At 42.4% G+C, this 18,909-nt stretch overlaps 1 protein-coding gene across 3 annotated transcripts in view; it reads left to right on the top strand.

Moving 5' to 3' along the window:
* LOC106587856 (zinc finger protein 609) overlaps positions 1-18,909 on the top strand; it is a 99,116-nt gene that overhangs the window by 14,661 nt on the left and 65,546 nt on the right. For 2 of the 3 annotated variants that reach the window (XM_045689547.2, XM_045689546.2), the window contains exon 2: positions 12,141-13,009. The exons of the other annotated variant lie outside the window; for it this stretch is intronic. In XM_045689547.2, the coding sequence (XP_045545503.2) occupies positions 12,263-13,009 (747 nt within the window). In that variant the 5' untranslated portion in view covers positions 12,141-12,262. The remainder of the gene's footprint in view (positions 1-12,140; positions 13,010-18,909) is intronic. 3 annotated transcript variants of the gene reach the window in all.

The raw sequence follows: 18,909 nt of genomic DNA, 5'->3' as shown, positions 1-18,909 counted from the left end.
GCGAAGGGCAGTACAGTAGGTCAACCGAAAATAGAGCTACAAACCCTCTTTTATGAAGTTGTCGGCTGATTTAGACCCCACCACTGTTTAGCCAGCCAAACGTCACAGCTGCAACCCCCCCCCCCCCCCCCAGTTTTACCACACTTCCATGTAGGCTCATCATATGGCAGTTTACCATTTTTACCACACTTCCATGTAGGCTCATCATATGGCAGTTTACCATTTTTACCACACTTCCATGTAGGCTCATCATATGGCAGTTTACCAGTTTTACCACACTTCCATGTAGGCTCATCATATGGCAGTTTACCAGTTTTACCACACTTCCATGTAGGCTCATGATATGGCAGTTTACCAGTTTTACCACACTTCCCATGTGGGCTCATCATATGGCAGTTTACCAGTTTTACCACACTTCCCATGTGGGCTCATCATATGGCAGTTTACCAGTTTTACCACACTTCCATGTGGGCTCATCATTTGGCAGTTTACCAGTTTTACCACACTTCCCATGTGGGCTCATCATATGGCAGTTTACCAGTTTTACCACACTTCCCATGTGGGCTCATCATATGGCAGTTTACCAGTTTTACCACACTTCCATGTAGGCTCATCATTTGGCAGTTTACCAGTTTTACCACACTTCCGGGTGGCGGTTGCTGTGAATCGGCCCTTACTGAAACCTGTTGAGTTGTTAAGCTGCCATGAAAGCGCCCATTTGGGAGGCTTCCGTTAAGATGGCTGAATAATGTGGACGCCTCCTGCTTCATTTCCCATCTCCATTAGAGGTCGACCGACTAAGATTTTTCAACACCGGTACCGATTATTGGAGTACCAAAAAAGGCAGATACCGATTAAGGGGACGACTCTTCTTCTTTTTTAAGTGTGTGTGTGTGTGTGTGTGTGTGTGTGTGTGTGTGTGTGTGTGTGTATATATACACACACACACACACACACACACACACAGTGAGGGGGGGAAAAGTATTTGATCCCCTGCTGATTTTGTACGTTTGCCCACTGACAAAGAAATGATTAGTCTATAATTTTAATGGTAGGTTTATTTGAACAGTGAGAGACAGAATAACATAAAAAAAATCCAGAAAAACGCATGTCAAAAATGTTATAAAATGATTTGCATTTTGATGAGGGAAATAAGTATTTGACCTCTCTGCAAAACATGACTTATTACTTGGTGGCAAAACCCTTGTTGGCAATCAGAGGTCAGATGTTTCTTGTAGTTGGCCACCAGGTTTGCACACATCTCAGGAGGGATTTTGTCCCACTCCTCTTTGCAGATCTTCTCCAAGTCATTTAAGGTTTCGAGGCTGACGTTTGGCAAGTCGAACCTTCAGCTCCCTCCACAGATTTTCTATGGGATTAAGGTCTGGAGACTGGCTAGGCCACTCCAGGACCTTAATGTGCTTCTTCTTGAGCCACTCCTTTGTTGCCTTGGCCGTGTGTTATGGGTCATTGTCATGCTGGAATATCCATCCACGACCCATTTTCAATTCCCTGACTGAGGGAAGGAGGTTCTCACCCAAGATTTGACGGTACATGGCCGCGTCCATCGTCCCTTTTGATGCGGTGAAGTTGTCCTCTCCCCTTAGCAGAAAAACACCCCCAAAGCATAATGTTTCCACCTCCATGTTTGACGGTGGAGATGGTGTTCTTGGGGTCATAGGCAGCATTCCTCCTCCTCCAAACACAGCGAGTTGAGTTGATGCCAAAGAGCTCCATTTTGGTCTCATCTGACCACAACACTTTCACCCAGTTGTCCTCTGAATCATTCGGATGTTCATGGCAAACTTCAGATGGGCATGTATATGTGCTTTCTTGAGCAGGGGGACCTTGCGGGCGTTGCAGGATTTCAGTCCTTCGTGGCGTAGTGTGTTAACAATTGTTTTCTTGGTGACTATGGTCCCAGGTGCCTTGAGATCATTGACAAGATCCTCCCGTGTAGTTCTGGGCTGATTCCTCACCGTTCTCATGATCACTGCAACCCCACAAGGTGAGATCTTGCATGGAGCCCCAGGCCGAGGGATATTGACAGTTCTTTTGTGTTTCTTCCATTTGCGAATAATCGCACCAAATGTTGTCACCTTCTCACCAAGCTGCTTGGCGATGGTCTTGTAGCCCATTCCAGCCTTGTGTAGGTCTACAATCTTGTCCCTGACATCCTTGGAGAGCTCTTTGGTCTTGGCCATGGTGGAGAGTTTGGAATCTGATTGCTTCTGTGGACAGGTGTCTTTTTATACAGGTAACAAACTGAGATTAGGAGCACTCCCTTTAAGACTGTGCTCCTAATCTCAGTTTGTTACCTGAATAAAAGACACCTGGGAGCCAAAAATCTTTCTGATTGAGAGGGGGTCAAATACTTATTTCCCTCATTGACCTCTCTTGGGTATGTGGGACGTGACCGTCCAGCCAGTGAAATAGCAGGGCAGCAAATTCAAAACAACCAAAATCTCATAATTCTAATTTCTCAAACATACGACTATTTTACACCATTTTAAAGATACACTTCTCGTTAATGCAACCACATTGTCTGATTTCAAAAAGGCTTTACGGCAAAAGCATAACATTAGATTGTTAGGACAGCGCCGAGACAAGAAAAATCACACAGCCATTTTCCAAGCAAGGAGAGGTGTCACAAAAAACAGAAATACAGCCAAAATTTATCACTAACCTTTTGATGATCTTCATCAGATGGCACTCATAGGACGTCATGTTACACAATACATGTGTGTTTTGCTCGATAAAGTTCATATTTATATCCAAAAACCCCATTTTACATTGGCGTGTAATGTTCAGAAATGTTTTGCCTCCCAAAACATCCGGTGAATCAGCACATCAATTTACAGAAATACCCATCATAAACGTTGATAAAATATTCAACTGTTATTCAAAGAATTATAGATACACTTCTCCTTAATGCAACCGCTGTGTCAGATTTCAAAAAAGCTTTATTGCGAAAGCAAATATTGCAATAATCTGAGTACAACGCTCAGATATCAAAACAAGCCATACAGATACCCGCCATTTGAGTCAACAGAAATGACAAAAATTACATTATAAATATTCACTTACCGTTGATGATCTTCATCGGAATGCACTCCCAGGAATCCCAGTTCCAGCATAAATGTTTGTTTTGTTCGATAAAGTTCATCTTTATGTCCAAATTCCTCCATTTTATTTGAGGCGTTCAGTCGAGTAATCCAAATCCACTGTGCTCGCGCAGTGAGTTCAGACGAAAAGTGAAAAAAGTTATTACAGTTCGTAGAAACATGTCAAACGATGTATAGAATCAATCTTTTAGGATGTTTTTATCATAAATCTTCCATAATATTCCAACTGGACGATTCCTTTGTCTTCAGAAATTAAAAGGAACACAGCTAACTCTCGATTGAGCTCATGTCATTTTCTCAGTCATCTGATTCCAATGGCTCTTATTCTCTCCCCATTCACAGTAGAAGCATGAAACAACGTTCTAAAAACTGTTGACATCTAGTGGAAGCCTTAGGAAGTGCAAAGTGACCCCATTGACACTGTATACTGGATAGGGAATCACTTGAAAAACTACAAACCTCAGATTTCCACACTTCCTGGTTGGATTTATTCTCAGGTTTTTTCCTGCCATATGAGTTCTGTTATACTCACAGACATCATTCAAACAGTTTTAGAAACTTCAGTGTTTTCTAATAATATGCATATCCTACCTTCTGGGCCTGAGAAGCAGGCAGTTTACTACGGGTACCTTTTCATCCAGACGTCAAAATACTGCCCCCTACCCCGATGAAGTTAATATGGTCAAATCCGGAAACTATCATCTCAAACATTATTCTTTCAGTGAAATACAGAACCCTTCCGTATTTTATCTAACGGGTGGCATCCATAAGTCTAAATATTGCTGTTACATTGCACAACCTTCAATGTTATGTCATAATTATGTAAAATTCTGGCAAATTAGTTCGCAATGAGCCAGGCGGCCCAAATTGTTGCGTATACCCTGACTCTGTTGCTCAGAACGCAAGAGAAGTGACACAATTTCCCTAGTTAAAAGGAATTCATGTTAGCAGGCAAAATATATACTTGTGTATTGATTTTAAGAAAGGCGTTGATGTTTATGGTTAGGTACACATTGGTGCAACGACAGTGCTTTTTTCGCGAATGTGCTTGTTAAATCACCCATTTGGCGAAGTAGGCGATGATTCGATGATAAATTAACAGGCACCGCATCGATTATATGCAACGCAGGACAAGCTAGATAGTAATATCATCAACCATGTGTAGTTAACTAGTGATTATGATTGATTGTTTTTTATAAGATATGTTTAATGCTAGCTAGCACCTTACCTTGGCTCCTTGCTGCAGTCACGTAACAGGTAGTCAGCCTGCCACGCAGCCCCCTCGTGGAGTGCAATGTAATCGGCCATGATCGGTGTCCAAAAATGCCAATTACCGATCGTTATGAAAACTCGAAATCCGCCCTAATTAATCGGCCATTCCGATTAATCGGTCGACCTCTAATCTCCATTAGGTCTGCAGGGACAATCCTGAGAGCTGAATAATGTGGACGCCTCCTGCTTCCTTTCCTCCCATCTCCATTAGGTCAGCAGGGACAAGCCTGCGAGTGCAATTGTGTCAAAAGCAGAACAGCTGATGTCAGAGCAGCTTAAGCAGAAGCTGAGTGTGTGTCTGGAGCACAGGAGCTTGGTGGCACCTTAATTGGGGAGGACAGACTCTTGGTAATGGCTGGAGCAGAATATGTGGAATGGTTTCCGTTTGATGGCATTCTGTTCCAGCCATTATTATGAGCCGTCCTCCCCTCAACAGCATCCACTGGTTGGAAGTCATTGGAGAAAGTGGCCAACTGAATTAAAAAAAAGTGTTTCCAATCACAAGATCCACAAGGCTTTGTCTGCTGAAGTTGGGGAAAAGATGCAATAGATTTTTATCAATGCTGAAGCTTTCCTCCCTCCTCACACAAGCAGGAGCCTGCTGAGCACGCTTTCTGAGAGCAGCAATTGAAACGTTTCACGGCAATGACCTTCCAAATGGTGCAGATTCTTTTCATTTAATTTCAGATCCTAAATTACATCTCAGCGACAGAGGAATTAGAAAATGAAAGGTTTTGGCCAGCTATCAGAGGCAAGGAGCCTTTTCTCTCCACAAACAGTTTGGCTGAAGTCCTATTGTGTACACTGTTTGGCCCTGTGTTTTTGTCAGTGGCAGTTTGCAGCACAAAGAGAATCATCAGAATTCAGTCTTCTGAGGCGGTATTGATCTCATCTCCACAGACCCCCTCTGAAGAGTCTTTTGTGCTGGGTTTATTTGCCCCTGCACGTTCCTTATCACAGGGGGAGACGAGCAGTGCAGATGTGAGTGTTAACTTTACTGGTTTGTGTTGGAGGGAGGGGTGCTGCAGGAGCAGAGGGGTCACGATGCTCAGAAAGGAGGCAGTCTTCCACTCTGCTCCCGTTCAACCCAGCCAGCCCAGTGCTCAGTGACGTGGAGGAGAATGATAAGTGAGTTTCTGGAAGTTGTTTACAGCCCCTGAAAGGGCAGCAGTAGCACAGACATGCTAAAACCCGATGCTTGTGGAGCTTTTATAGGAGTCAGTGGAAAGGACCATGTGTTTGGGCTTGAGGGAGTTATTGTCTGTTACATGCTGACCAGACCGCGTCCGCCCGCCATCGTGCACATTTGATTTTGTCCCCCCACACCAGATGCGATCAGGACACGGTGGTTAAAATATCAAAACAAACTCTGAACCAATTATATTAATTTGGGGACAGGTGGTAATTTAGTTAGTTATGGTAATTTAGTTAGCTTAGCTTGCTGTTGCTAGCTAGTTTGTCCTGGGATATTAACATTGGGTTGTTATTTTACCTGAAATGCTTAAGGTCCTCTACTCCGACAATGAATCCACAGATAAAACGGTAAACTGAGTTAGTTTCTAGTAATATCCCCTACTTCAGGCTTCTTCTTCTTTGGACTTTATATGGCGGGTTGGCAACCAACTTTAAGGTGCATTACCGCTAGAGGTCGACCGATTATGATTTTTCAACGCCGATACCGATTATTGGAGGGCCAAAAAAAAGCCGGTACCGATTAATCGGCCGATTTGTATTTTTTTATTTTATTTTATTTTGAAATGTGTTTGTATATTATTTTTTAAAATTTATTATTTATTTTTTTATTTTATTTATTTTATTTTTTCTTCTTTTTATGCCAATTACAACAACACTGAATGAACACTCATTTTAACTTAATATAATACATCAATAAAATCAATTTAGCCTCAAATAAATAATGAAACGTTCAATTTGGTTTAAATAATGCAAAACAAAGTGTTGGAGGAGAAAGTAAAAGTGCAATATGTGCCATGTAAGAAAGCTAACGTTTAAGTTCCTTGCTCAGAACATGAGAACATATGAAAGCTAGTGGTTCCTTTTAACATGAGTCTTCAATATTCCCAGGTAAGAAGTTTTAGGTTGTAGTTATTATATTATTATAGGAATTATAGGACTATTTCTCTCTCTACGATTTGTATTTCATATACCTTTGACTATTGTATGTTCTTATAGGCACTTTAGTATTGCCAGTGTAACGTCCCTCTCCTCGCTCCTACCTGGGCTCAAACCAGGAACACATCGACAACAGCCACCCTCGAAGCAGCGTTACCCATGCAGAGGAAGGGAAAAAACTACTCCAAGTCTCAGAGCGAGTGACGTTTGAAACGCTATTAGCGTGCACCTGGCTAACTAGCTAGCCATTTCACATCGGTTACACCAGCCTAATCTTGGGAGTTGATAGGCTTGAAGGGGTGGGTATAATTTGTGGAACGTTCCAACAGGAATCTGTTCCAAAAAACGTAAAGTAAAAGGTTGCCAACCATCAACGCATACAAAGCAGCAACGCATACAAACCTAGCTAACTAGCTGCCGAATAGGCATCAACTCACCACGTAGCTTATTCTTAATGTTTGTCAATAGGCAAACAGACATGTGAGGACAGACATTTTTCGGAATAAGTGATGAGTGAAAAACGCAATGAAATAGACCACTCCCTACCCGGTATCTTATTCTGCCGCTATACAACTTTGTATGCGTTGTTTTTTGGAAACCTTGTTATTTACAAAGTTTTTGGAATAGATTCCTGTTGGAACGTTCCACAAATTATACCCACCCAGGTTGAAGTCATAAACAGCGCAATGCTTGAAGCACAGCGAAGGGCTGTTTGAATGAATGCTTACGAGCCTGCTGCTGCCTACCACCGCTCAGTCAGACTGCTCTATCAAATCATAGACTTAATTATAATATAATAAACACACAGAAATACGAGCCTTGGGTCATTAATATGGTCGAATCTGGAAACTATCATCTCGAAAACAAAAGTTTTTTTCTTTCAGTGACATACGGAACCGTTCCATATTTTATCTAACGGGTGACTAAGTCTAAATATTCCTGTTAGGCATTGATGTTTATGGTTAGGTACATTGGTGCAACGACAGTACTTTTTTCGCAAATGCGCTTGTTAAATCAACACCCGTTTGTCGAAGTAGGCTGTGATTCAATGAAAATTAACAGGCACCGCATCGATCATATGCAACGCAGGACACGTTAGATAACTACACATGGTTGATGATATTACTAGTTTAACTAGTGATTATGTTAAGATTGATAGACTTATAAAAAAACTAATGCTAGCTAGCAACTTACCTTTGCTTCTTGCTGCCCTCGTGTTACAGGTAGTCAGCCTGTTAATCCTTGTGGAGTGCAATGTAAGGCAGGTGGTTAGAGCGTTGGACTGGTAACCGAAGGTTGCAAAAACGAATCCCCCCTGAACAAGGCAGTTAACCCCCGTTTCTAGGCCGTCATTGTAAATAAGAATGTGTTTTTAATCTGACTTGCCTAGTTAAATAAAGTTGTTAAAAAAAATTATACAAAAAGGGGCAAATCGGTGGCCAAAAATACCGATTACCGATTGTTATGAAAACGTGAATTAATCGGCCATTCCGATTAATCGGTCGATCTCTAATTACCACAACCAACTGGACTGGAGTGTGGACCTCAGTTCATCTTTCAATCACCCATGTGGGTATATGCTCCTAAAAACCAATGAGGAGGTGGGAGAGGTGGGACTTGCAGCTCGTCGAGCATCACAAATAGAACCAAGTTCTATTTTAGTGCCTGGCTACGCAGATGTTCGTTGATTCGCACAAGCTATGATTGAATAACATGTATGTGTAACTATATTTTGCAACGCAGGTGACGCAAGCGGTGTGGTCAGCATGTTAGAGCTGAGCAGGCATGTGTTTAAGAGCATAATGTCTCTTGGATAAGATGGACGTTATGGATAATTAAAAGTGATGTCAACTCGTGTGTGTGTGTGTGTGTGTGTGTGTGTGTGTGTGTGTGTGTGTGTGTGTGTGTGAGAATTACAAATACAGAGGCCATGTTGGAGAAAGCTATCACATCTGGTGCAGTAGACTGTATTTGACGAAATGGTAGGCCTAGACCTAAGCTTTAATAACCTCTTATGGATCCCTTAAGCGCGAATCCTGTTAGCGGGATTGATTTGACAACATTCAGTGAAATTGTAGCGCGCCAAATTCAAACTACAGAAATATCAATATTCAACCTTCACAAAAATATAAGTGTAATACATCAAAATAAAGCTTAACTTGTTAATCCAGCCGCCGTGTCAAATTTCAAAAAGGTTTTACGGCGAAAGCAAAACATGCGATTTTCTGAGGACAGCGCCCTGCATACAAACACATGAAAAACGTATTTCAACCAGGCAGGTGCGACACAAAAGTCAGAAATAGCCATATAATAAATGCCTTACCTTTGAAGATCTTCTTCTTTTTGCAATCTCAAATGTCTGTGACACAATGAATGGTGCTTTTGTTCGATAATGTCCTTTGTCCCAAAAATCGCAATTTATTTAGCACGTTTGATTCAGAAATACACCGGTTCCAACATGACTACAAAGTATCTAATACATTACCTGTAAACTTGGTCCAAATATTTCAAGCAACGTTCCTAATCCAACCTCAGGTATCCTAAAATGTAAATTAAACAATCAAATTTAAGATGGAATTAACTGTTTCTAATACTGGATAAAAACGTGAAGCGCGCTTCAGTTCACGCGCAACAAAAGACAAAAGCCCTTCAGTGACACCTACAAAGAACAGCCCTACTTCTTAATTTCTCAAAAGAAAAACATCGAACAATTTCTAAAGACTGACATCTAGTGGAAGACATAGAAACTGCAATCTGGGCCCTAATAAATCAGGTCTCCCATAGAAACCCATTGGAAAACACAGTGACCTCAAAAACAAATTCCTTGGATGGATTGTGCTCGGGGTTTCACCTGCCAAATCAGTTCTGTTATACTCACAGACATTATGCTAACAGTTTTAGAATCTTCAGAGTGTTTTCTATCCAAATCTACTAATTATATGCATATCCTAGCTTCTGGGCCTGACTAGCAGGCAGTTTACTTTGGGCACGCTTTTCATCCGGACGTGAAAATACTGCCCCCTATCCCAGAGAGGATATGAAGCTAAGTGCTAACATGATCACAATGCGTTTGTGTAAGGCATGCCTTTTAACAGCACTTTATTTAGCCTACATTATGGTGTTGGGCTGTGCCTTTCCTCTGGCATCATTCAATGTTAGTGTTTTCTTAAGCTGCCGTGTTGATGCAGGGGTTGTCAGTGTCCACTTGACAGAGTATGGCTATGTTAACCCTGTGAGAGTGAGCAGTGAGGCCAGTTAGTCTTCGTCCCTCACCAGTGACACTATCAGCAGTCCTTGTGGAATGAGCCAGTCACTCAGAACAGTGGGGCCACGGTTGGCCGTCAATCAGGATTTACGTTTCCCAGGGTTGCCATGGTGACTGTGGGAAATGGTTATGGAGACCAGGATTTCTGTGCAACGCTGTAGCACCTTTGGGATTATGGTGGAGTTTGGGCAGCTTTTAGATAATGTAGTGTTAAAGGATGGATCATTGTCCCTGTTTAGTCACATTTGGTGAACAAAATGCATCTTTTGCTACAAGCATTTGGTTGTATTTAATCAAGAAAACAATGTCTCTACTACTGGGTGAAGATAACTGTGGCTCCAGGATAAACAAGCCAATTTGACACCTATTTATTTACTTACAGGACTAGTTGAATCTTTCTTTACCTTACCCCCGACCTTGTTCATTACCAGTTTGATTGAATAGGTCCCAATCTAATGGCATGTCATTGTTTTTTTTCTTGATAGTAAAGACATCACGAGCCTTCCTGAACTGAATAATGTTAGATCAAGCTGTAGGCTTATGTCAGTTGAATAATGTTAGATCAAGCTGTAGGTCTGTGTCAGTTGTGAATAGTCTTAGATCAAGCTGTAGGCCTGTCAGTTGTGAATAATGTTAGATCAAGCTGTAGGTCTGTGTCAGTTGTGAATTGTGTTAGATCAAGCTGTAGGCCTGTGTCAGTTGTGAATAGTGTTAGATCAAGCTGTAGGCCTGTGTCAGTTGTGAATAATGTTAGATCAAGCTGTAGGTCTGTGTCAGTTGTGAATAGTGTTAGATCAAGCTGTAGGTCTGTGTCAGTTGTGAATAGTGTTAGATCAAGCTGTAGGTCTGTGTCAGTTGTGAGTAGTGTTAGATCAAGCTGTAGGTCTGTCAGTTGTGAATAATGTTAGATCAAGCTGTAGGCCTGTGTCAGTTGTGAGTAGTGTTAGATCAAGCTGTAGGTCTGTGTCAGTTGTGAATAGTGTTGGATCAAGCTGTATGCTTGTCAGTTGTGAATAGTGTTGGATAAAGCTGTATGCTTGTCAGTTGTGAGTAGTGATGGATCAAGCTGTAGGCCTGTCAGTTGTGAGTAGTGTTGGATCAAGCTGTATGCCGGTCAGTTGTGAATAGTGTTGGATCAAGCTGTAGGTCTGTCAGTTGTGAAGTGTGTTAGATCAAGCTGTATGCTTGTCAGTTGTGAATAGTGTTGGATCAAGCATCTAACTTTAAGAATCAGCTGTCAGAGCAGCTTACCGATCACTGTACCTGTACACAGCCAATCTGTAAATAGCACACCCAACTACCTCATCCCCATATTGTTATTTATCCTCTTGCTCTCTACTTGCACATCATCTGTACATCTATCACTCCAGTGTTAATGCTAAATTGTAATTATTTCACCTCTATGGCCTATTTATTGCCTTTCCTCCCTGCTGTTCTACATTTGCACACACTGTACATCGATTTTCTATTGTGTTACTGACTGTACGTTTGTTTATGTGTAACTCTGTGTTGTTTTTGTCGCACTGCTTTGCTTTATCTTGGCCAGGTTGAAGTTGTAAATGAGAACTTGTTCTCAACTGGCCTACCTGGTTAAATAAAGGTTAAATAATTAAAAGCTGTAGGCCTATGTCAGTTGCATGAATGGAGAACATGTGCTTAAATGTTTTGTCTTGTGGTCTGCAGTCAGTCTTCATAGAGGTCTGGAGTGCTGCACTGAAATGTTATATTTTCTCATCATTAGAATTTGCAATGGCCCTCTGTCCATAAAAAAAAAAATATATCCAATGTTTCCTAACTCTGTAGCTTTTGTTTCAGTAGTTGTTTGCAAGCTGGACAGAGTGAAGTGACAAAATGTAGGGCTGTTGTCATTTCAACAGTTTCGGTTTGGTTTTAGTCATTTCAATGTAGATTTAGGGCTCAGACACACCAATAGCTTTCGCTGAGCGAGAGAACTTAGCAACTCTGAACAGAGAGCCGGCTGTAATTTGCGAATCGAATGCACACCAATTTTACCTGTAGAATTGCATGAAAATGTCAGCAGTCAGACATCTACAGCAGGTGGTCCCTAAAACACAACGAGCTGAACGATTTTCAGACCAACGCTAGATCCACATTAGTGCAATGAGTTTCAGCCTTTAGGTTGTTTTCATTGGCAATTAAAACAACTCTTGAACCTTTATTCTTCATTGCTGTGAGGAGTTCAAAGGTTTTATCACCTTCAAACTTTCTGTGAATTTTTGTTGTCTTCTGTGGTGCTGCTCAGCCCTTTTTTGTTTTATGTCATTGGTTGGCTGAGCATTACCTACTGTATTGGATAGATGTAACTATTTTTCTCTTTTCCCCCCCAGGGCAAAATGTGGGTAAATAGGAAGGGGATACCTAGACCCTAAGGATTCTCTCAACCCAGTCCCCCAGCAGTCAGAGAAGGTGGCGGACCTCATTGAGGCAAACCTGGGCCGTTGGCACTAAAATGTCCTTAAGTAGTGGCACTGCAGGCGGGAAAGGTGTGGACTCGAATGCGGTGGACACTTACGACAGCGGTGATGAGTGGGACATCGGTGTAGGAAATCTGATTATCGACCTAGACGCTGACTTAGAAAAGGACAAACTTGAGATGTCTGGAACCAAGGACGGAGGGGGTATGACGGCTCCGCCCAGTGCTGTTGCAGCTTTGCCTGACAACATCAGATTTGTTAGTCCTGTACCTGGCCCTCAAGGCAAGGAGAGTAAATCTAAATCCAAACGCAGCAAAAACTCAAAAGACAATAGTAGCAAGGTCTCAGCTGGAGATGGGGCCAAGAAAGAAGGGCAGACGCGAACCCAAGGGGAACCAACCAACACTGGTGCTACTGCAGGAGCCACTAGCAACAATTCCACTACTGGCAAAGGAATGGAGAAGGGTGGCAAAGTCTCTCGGAACAGTGGTAAAAAAGACAAGGAAGGGACAAGTGGGAAAAGTAAGAAGGAGAAAAGCGAGGGAGTGCCAGTGGTGGTAATAGCTGCCACTGAAAAGGAGGTGGTTTCTCAAGTAGCTTTGGGGGTTAACCGTAGTGCCCCCTTTGAGAACACACAATCTACAGACTTGGTAGGGGACGATCAGTTGGGGAATATTGCACTTGAGTCTGTTGGGATTGTTCCAGCATTGACAATTAAAACTGAACCGCAGGAGCTGGACAATATAGAATGCAGAACATTGAAGAAAGTGAAAAATGAAAAGGTAAGAGTGCTATTAAACAAATGATTGCTTGGAATGTTTCAGCTGAATGTGTATCAATATGCAAGACCAATTTCCAAACCTTTGCCAAGCTGTAGGTTCAGATTTCATTCCATTTGAGATGTGGTTTTTGGTTGAACTATATTCTAACTTTATTGGAACATGATGTAGCCTTGTCAGGGGTTTGGAGCTGTGCCTGCTGTTTCTCACCACTTTAGTTTTGTCTAATTGAAGACATTGCCCTCATTTCACATCAGTTGTGAGTATCAGTCAGGACAATCTGGTCATGATGGCGTTTCTGAAATATCTTGTCCCTCTGCCTTTCGTTAAACAGGAAAAGCCTGGAAGAACTTTAAAGTGCTTGGCTACAGTTCATTATTATTATTACAATTGTGTCTGTGGTTATTAAACTTCATAAATATCGTAACATGTTCTACACAGGATATTTGTTTTTCAAAATGAATCAATTAGCTTGCTGACTAGCTAGTTGATTGCTGATGGCAATGCCTGTTTTCCCCTCTTCAAACATAGACATTGTCATGCAAGAAACTCATGAACAGTTGCTTAACTATTTACCAGCACTTATCCTGTCTCCTCATTGAGCTGGTCTATCAGTGTGTCTATTGTGTGCTCAAACAGCCTTTTCATGCTCTGTTAGTACCAGCAGTGGAGGGAGGTGCTGGGGATTGTTTTGTCTGTCGTCGTGTTCCATTCTTAATCCCACAAGCCCCGGCAATGCCTGGTGGGTGGGGGAGGGGGTGGCATAGCACTCCCTCACTTTCGCTGCTGCTATGAAAGTGAAGTGGGGGGGAAGGGCCTTCGCAGAAGCAAGTTTCCCTCTGTCAGGAATGCAAAGCTGTGAAGTCTCCTCAGATAACTCAAACAGGGAAGGAAATCTAAGGACAAAAGGTTTAGCAATCAGAAAGGACTCGGGCAACCCAATGAGCTCGGCATGGATTGGTTGACGACCTTGAACAAAGGCAAAGGGTCAGACTAAACACTGGGTTCTTAGACTCCTCAGGGTCTCCAGAAAACAGTTGCCAATAGTGTTTCAATGAATTCATATCTGATTCCTTGAGAATCTAAAGGCCTATGTTTAAACGGAGGCCTCAATACAATGGACGTCTAGACCACATTAATGATGAATACAATGTATACTGCCCTGTTTTATGACATTGGCATTTAAAACATTTTTTTTAACCTTTTATTTAACTAGGCAAGTCAGTTAAGAACAAATTCTTATTTACAATGACTGCCTACTGGGGAACAGTGGGTTAACTACCTTGTTCAGGGGCATAACGACTGATTTTTTACCTTGTCAGCTCAGGGATTCGATCCAGAAACCTTTCGGTTACTTGCCCAACGCTCTAACCACTAGGCTACCTGCAGCCCCAAAAATATGGCATATTCAATGTTGCTAAAATGAACCTAATCTTTATAAATGTTGTCCAACATGTCTCATCTCCATGCCATGGGTGTTCCAGAGTTCAAATCGCATTTGCCCAAACTGTGAACAGTATCTATAATACAAGTCATAATATATTTGAATAGCATGTTAAGTCATCCAGATGGTTCCCAGTTAGTAGCATGTTAGAGCTTCTGAGCTGTAGCTTAATAAAGGTGTACGTGACGAGGATTCTAGACAGTTGACAGTAACTGGGTGTGATTTGTTATTCGTCATCTCAAATACATTCTCTTTTTTTATTTTTTATTTAATGATGACTTACTAACTCATGCTCTTACCCTCTTTGAGTGTGTGACTGTGCTCGCACTGTCTCCATCTTAGGACAGAGCTCCTAAAGCATTGGCTCTTGTTTCTGGAATAAATCATCTCTGCTCCCTCAACTACAGCACTGCCCACCCTCTCTCTCGCTCTCTCTCGCTCACTCATTATACAAGCCTGGAGGAGCCAGGCATTCATTCGTCAGCTGCCTCGACGTGATGCTGGCCTTGACGAATGGAGCAGCTCTTATGGAAAATTACATTGCTAATGTCAGTTCAAAAGAGGAAGGAGGAAAAAAAGGTCTGTGCTTGAGAGTGAAAGAGCCTGGCCACCACTGTGTAGTTGCTGATGTGCAGTTAGGGGAGAAAGGGCTCTCATGAGAACTAGCTTTATTTCCTTTTCTTGCCTCTGACTTACTGGTGCTACTGTGTTAGAGCTCATTCCTTTTAATTAACACCAAGGCTTTGATGACTCTGGACGAGGAGGGAGGGATGACTGGTTTTGAGGGGAGTGTCAATTGCGTAGAGGGTAGACTATACCTGTTCATATATGCTGGTTAGCCCAATTCCAACAAGAGACTTGATGTGTAGTCCTGAACACATAACTTGCTATTCTCCCATTTACATTTTTGTGTGGAAAAACAAGGCTACACAGCAAGCAGGGATTGGGGAAAAACGGTATTTCCCTAATCTGTTCAGCCAAATCCTACCTGGAATGTTAACTTGCTTGGTCCTGCTGAGGCACCTTGCCATGAAGCCACATTGTTTCAGCCCTAGCACCATGACGGTGCTTTCTTTTCAGCTGTTAGTCGTCTAGCCGTGTTCCTTTTGAACTGCTGAACAAAGCATTATGAAATGTAGCCGAAATCTACTCCATGTCGACCTGTTCATTTTTTATAGATATTTTACCACCTTTTTCTTCCCAGTTTTGTGATATCCAATTGGTAGTTACGATCTTGTCTCATCGCCGCTGGAACTCCCCAACGGACTCGAGAGGTGAAGGTCGAGAGCCATGTCCTGCGAAACATGACCTGCCAAGCCTCACCGCTTCTTGACACTGCTCGCTTAACCCAGAAGCCAGCCGCACCAATGTGTCCGAGGAAACGCCGTCCAACTGACATCCGAAGTCAGCTTGCAGCCGCTAGAGTGAAATGAGCCAAGGAAATGATTGATTTCTCATTCCTCAAGGTGTTATTCTGTTCACTAGGATCCTGACAGCCATGTGTCTGTGGTATAATTCATTAGCATAATAGAAAATCCAATGTGGAAAGTGAAAAAAGACTCCTTCCCCTGGCTCTCCTTAGCTCTTTGCCTGTGGTTGGTCTCCACCATTGCCCAGCTTCAATTTCATTGAAAACAAAGCTTGTTGGCCCTACATGCCTATTTTCAGTTGATTTGACAACCTACTGTTGCGAAAACCTGCATGTGTGTTTAGATATGTGTGTGTGAGGAACAGATGAAGGGAGGCATTTTGCAGCAGCGGACTCAGTCAGTGCTGCTGTGATTCCTGTAGTGCTGCCTCTATCTGTTAGAAACTCTCTCCCTCAGGGAGCCCCCCCTCTCTACTCCAATAAAAACACTCCACACTAATTGTTTTCCACGTCTGTCATTAGCCTCTGTCTCCACAACAATGTAAAAGGCTGTGAGGCTAAACACAATACAAGGGAGGGTTAGTGACGGCGAAACTACTTTGCCCACCTATTTAGAAAAAGCTATAGCCTTGGATTATTGAGGCTAGGTCAGTTAACTTTTGACCCCTTAATGGTGTTAAGGAGATAAGGATTGGGTAAGCTGATCTCTGACAACTTTTTGGTTGAGCTAGCCTGTTTGTCTCAGATCCAGAAACATTTAGGCTAGAGTTTGCCTGAGGTTGCGGTTGAATTCAGTGTTTTAATGTGTTTCCTTTGGTCTCTTTATGAAAAGGACACATTCATTATCCTCTTTGTTTCCTCAAAGCATGTGCAGGCAAGCTGTTAAAGGCCTTTTGTCTAGGCTCTTCTGAATTTCTCAAACTGTGTTTTATATAAACTCAGATCAGACAAGCATTCATAATACTGACGAAAAGACCCAACATTTGTCACAATCTTTAGGCTGTCAGTTGCTGCAGATATTGCCATGATCTATTCGCATCAATATTATGCTACATTCATTTTTGGCATGCCAGCAAAAAGCAGCCTTGAACCTGGAATGTGTGTCAGTGTTGCTACTGGCTCCTCTGCAGTATACGTAAGGAGTTTGCTTCGGTATGTGGGTCTTGTTTCCTTTCCAACTTTCCCCACTTAAGAAAGCCTTGTTATCTGGGGTTGCTATTGTCGTAGGGTGATGAGGCAACACGATGAAGTGGGAAATACTGATTCCTACTCCGCAAGCAAGCGGGTGAAATCCTGTCAAGGCATATTCTGCTGTATAGCCACCACTTAGCCTTTTACTCTGTCTTTACAGTCACCCGCTCAGAAAGACCCTCCTATACAAATGCGTTTCTTTGTTCTGTAGGCTAGATGGCTGAATGATTCATTAACAGTCGGTCACAAATGTCTACCCTCAAGATGTCTGTATTTAAGCAGAAATTTGCAAAACCATTTCAGTTTGCTGTCAGCTAGCACAGTTCTCTCTAGTCCTTTTCCAAAAGGGTACAGGTGTGACAATTTACATTACTGCCAAGAACGTCTCACCAAATGTTTGTGCGGTGGCCTCAATGTACCATTACAAAAGGAGCCTTAGCTCAGGGCTATTTTTTGTGTGGTTGTCGTATTCCTGATGTCCAATGTCACTTTACTGTGTCTGGGATTAAAGAGACGGGAGAACATTCCCAGAGCTGGTTCTGCCTCAGGAACAAGCTTCCTCCCCATCCCCCACGGTCAGACCGGAGGCCTCGTCAGGGAATGGGAAAGCTGCGGCCCACTGAGTTTATAGTGCTGTCGGACAATGTTCCAGGAAATCCTTGTCAAGAGCCTTGAGAGACCCTTGTGTGGAAATATTTAATATTGGAACCCAGTCCTGGCTGGTCATAAACTGTGTCTGTAGACATTTAGCAGGCTCCTTGACCTGGAGAACCGCGGGCTTGATTTGTGCCCTCTTGTTCCTTTCTGAAGGCTGCTGAGAGCACTGAAAGATCTGCTTTTGTACACAACAGAAGACTTTTACTTCCAGCTAGGTTTACATTGAATAAAACAAACTCTCACCGTCATCACAAGGACTACGATGAATTTGTGAAAGATAACACCATTGTCTTAAAGAAGAGTTGAGTTAGGCCTTCTGTACGTTCTGCCTTCTATCTGCTGTTGCTCATAACCTAGAGACTTGTTTGGAACACTATTTAAGCTAACCATTTTAATCATGGATCTTTTGAAAATGGATAACTGTTGGCCTGTGCCTGTTCTGTAACCTATTTTCTTTTGTTGTAACATATGGGGTCTTTGTCAATAGGGGGATGTGCCTGTTTTTAATTTGCTCCTGAAGGTGTCGCAATAAAATGTTGACTTTCGTAAAGCTTGTGGAGGAGCCTATAAACCTCGCTGCACCGTGCTGGGAGGCCACATGTTGTTTTGTTCCTCCTCTATTGGGATAACAAGGAGATTTTGCTGGGAATGGCAGCACTGTAGTTTGAGCCTTCATGCTGAAAAATGTCACTAAATGTCGATTTTGATAATTTCAATTTTTTTTTGTTTTAGTTTTAAAATTCATGATGTTCTGATATCTAACAGAAGCGTACAGTTATTTACCTTCCTATTGAGCGGTAAACTGGGTACCACCTCGGAGGCTAGATTGTAGATTAGATTAATGTATAGCAAAGGAAATGGAGGAGTAGGCTTATAATAATTGTGAATGAGCCTGTGAATTGATGTGTGTTCATATGGTTTGAGTTGCTGAGGACTGGGGTCTTTGAATGCCCTCATGTTTTCCTCAGGTACCATAGGCTATTTCTGTTAAAACGTGAGCTTTCGCTGTGTACACCTAGCAGCCATATCCTCATAGAAAATGTATGGGGAGGATGGCTTCAAGGTCGCAAAACATCTTTGACTCGTCCTGCAAAAGTGATCACAGTTCTGAGAAACAAAGCCCTTTCATGCCTTGTCTCTCTCCTCCCTCTGTCTCCTAAGCTTTGTACAAGACTAGGCGTGTGCGTGTGTCTGGATCAGTGTGCTGTCAGAGAAGCATGTGGGGGGGAAGGGAGAGAGGCT

Source organism: Salmo salar, chromosome 11, assembly GCF_965601325.2.
Source record: "Salmo salar chromosome 11, fSalSal1, whole genome shotgun sequence".
Classification (NCBI taxonomy): Eukaryota; Metazoa; Chordata; class Actinopteri; order Salmoniformes; family Salmonidae; genus Salmo; species Salmo salar.
Note: the sequence above shows the minus strand (reverse complement) of the source record. Positions and strands in the feature narration are given on the sequence as shown.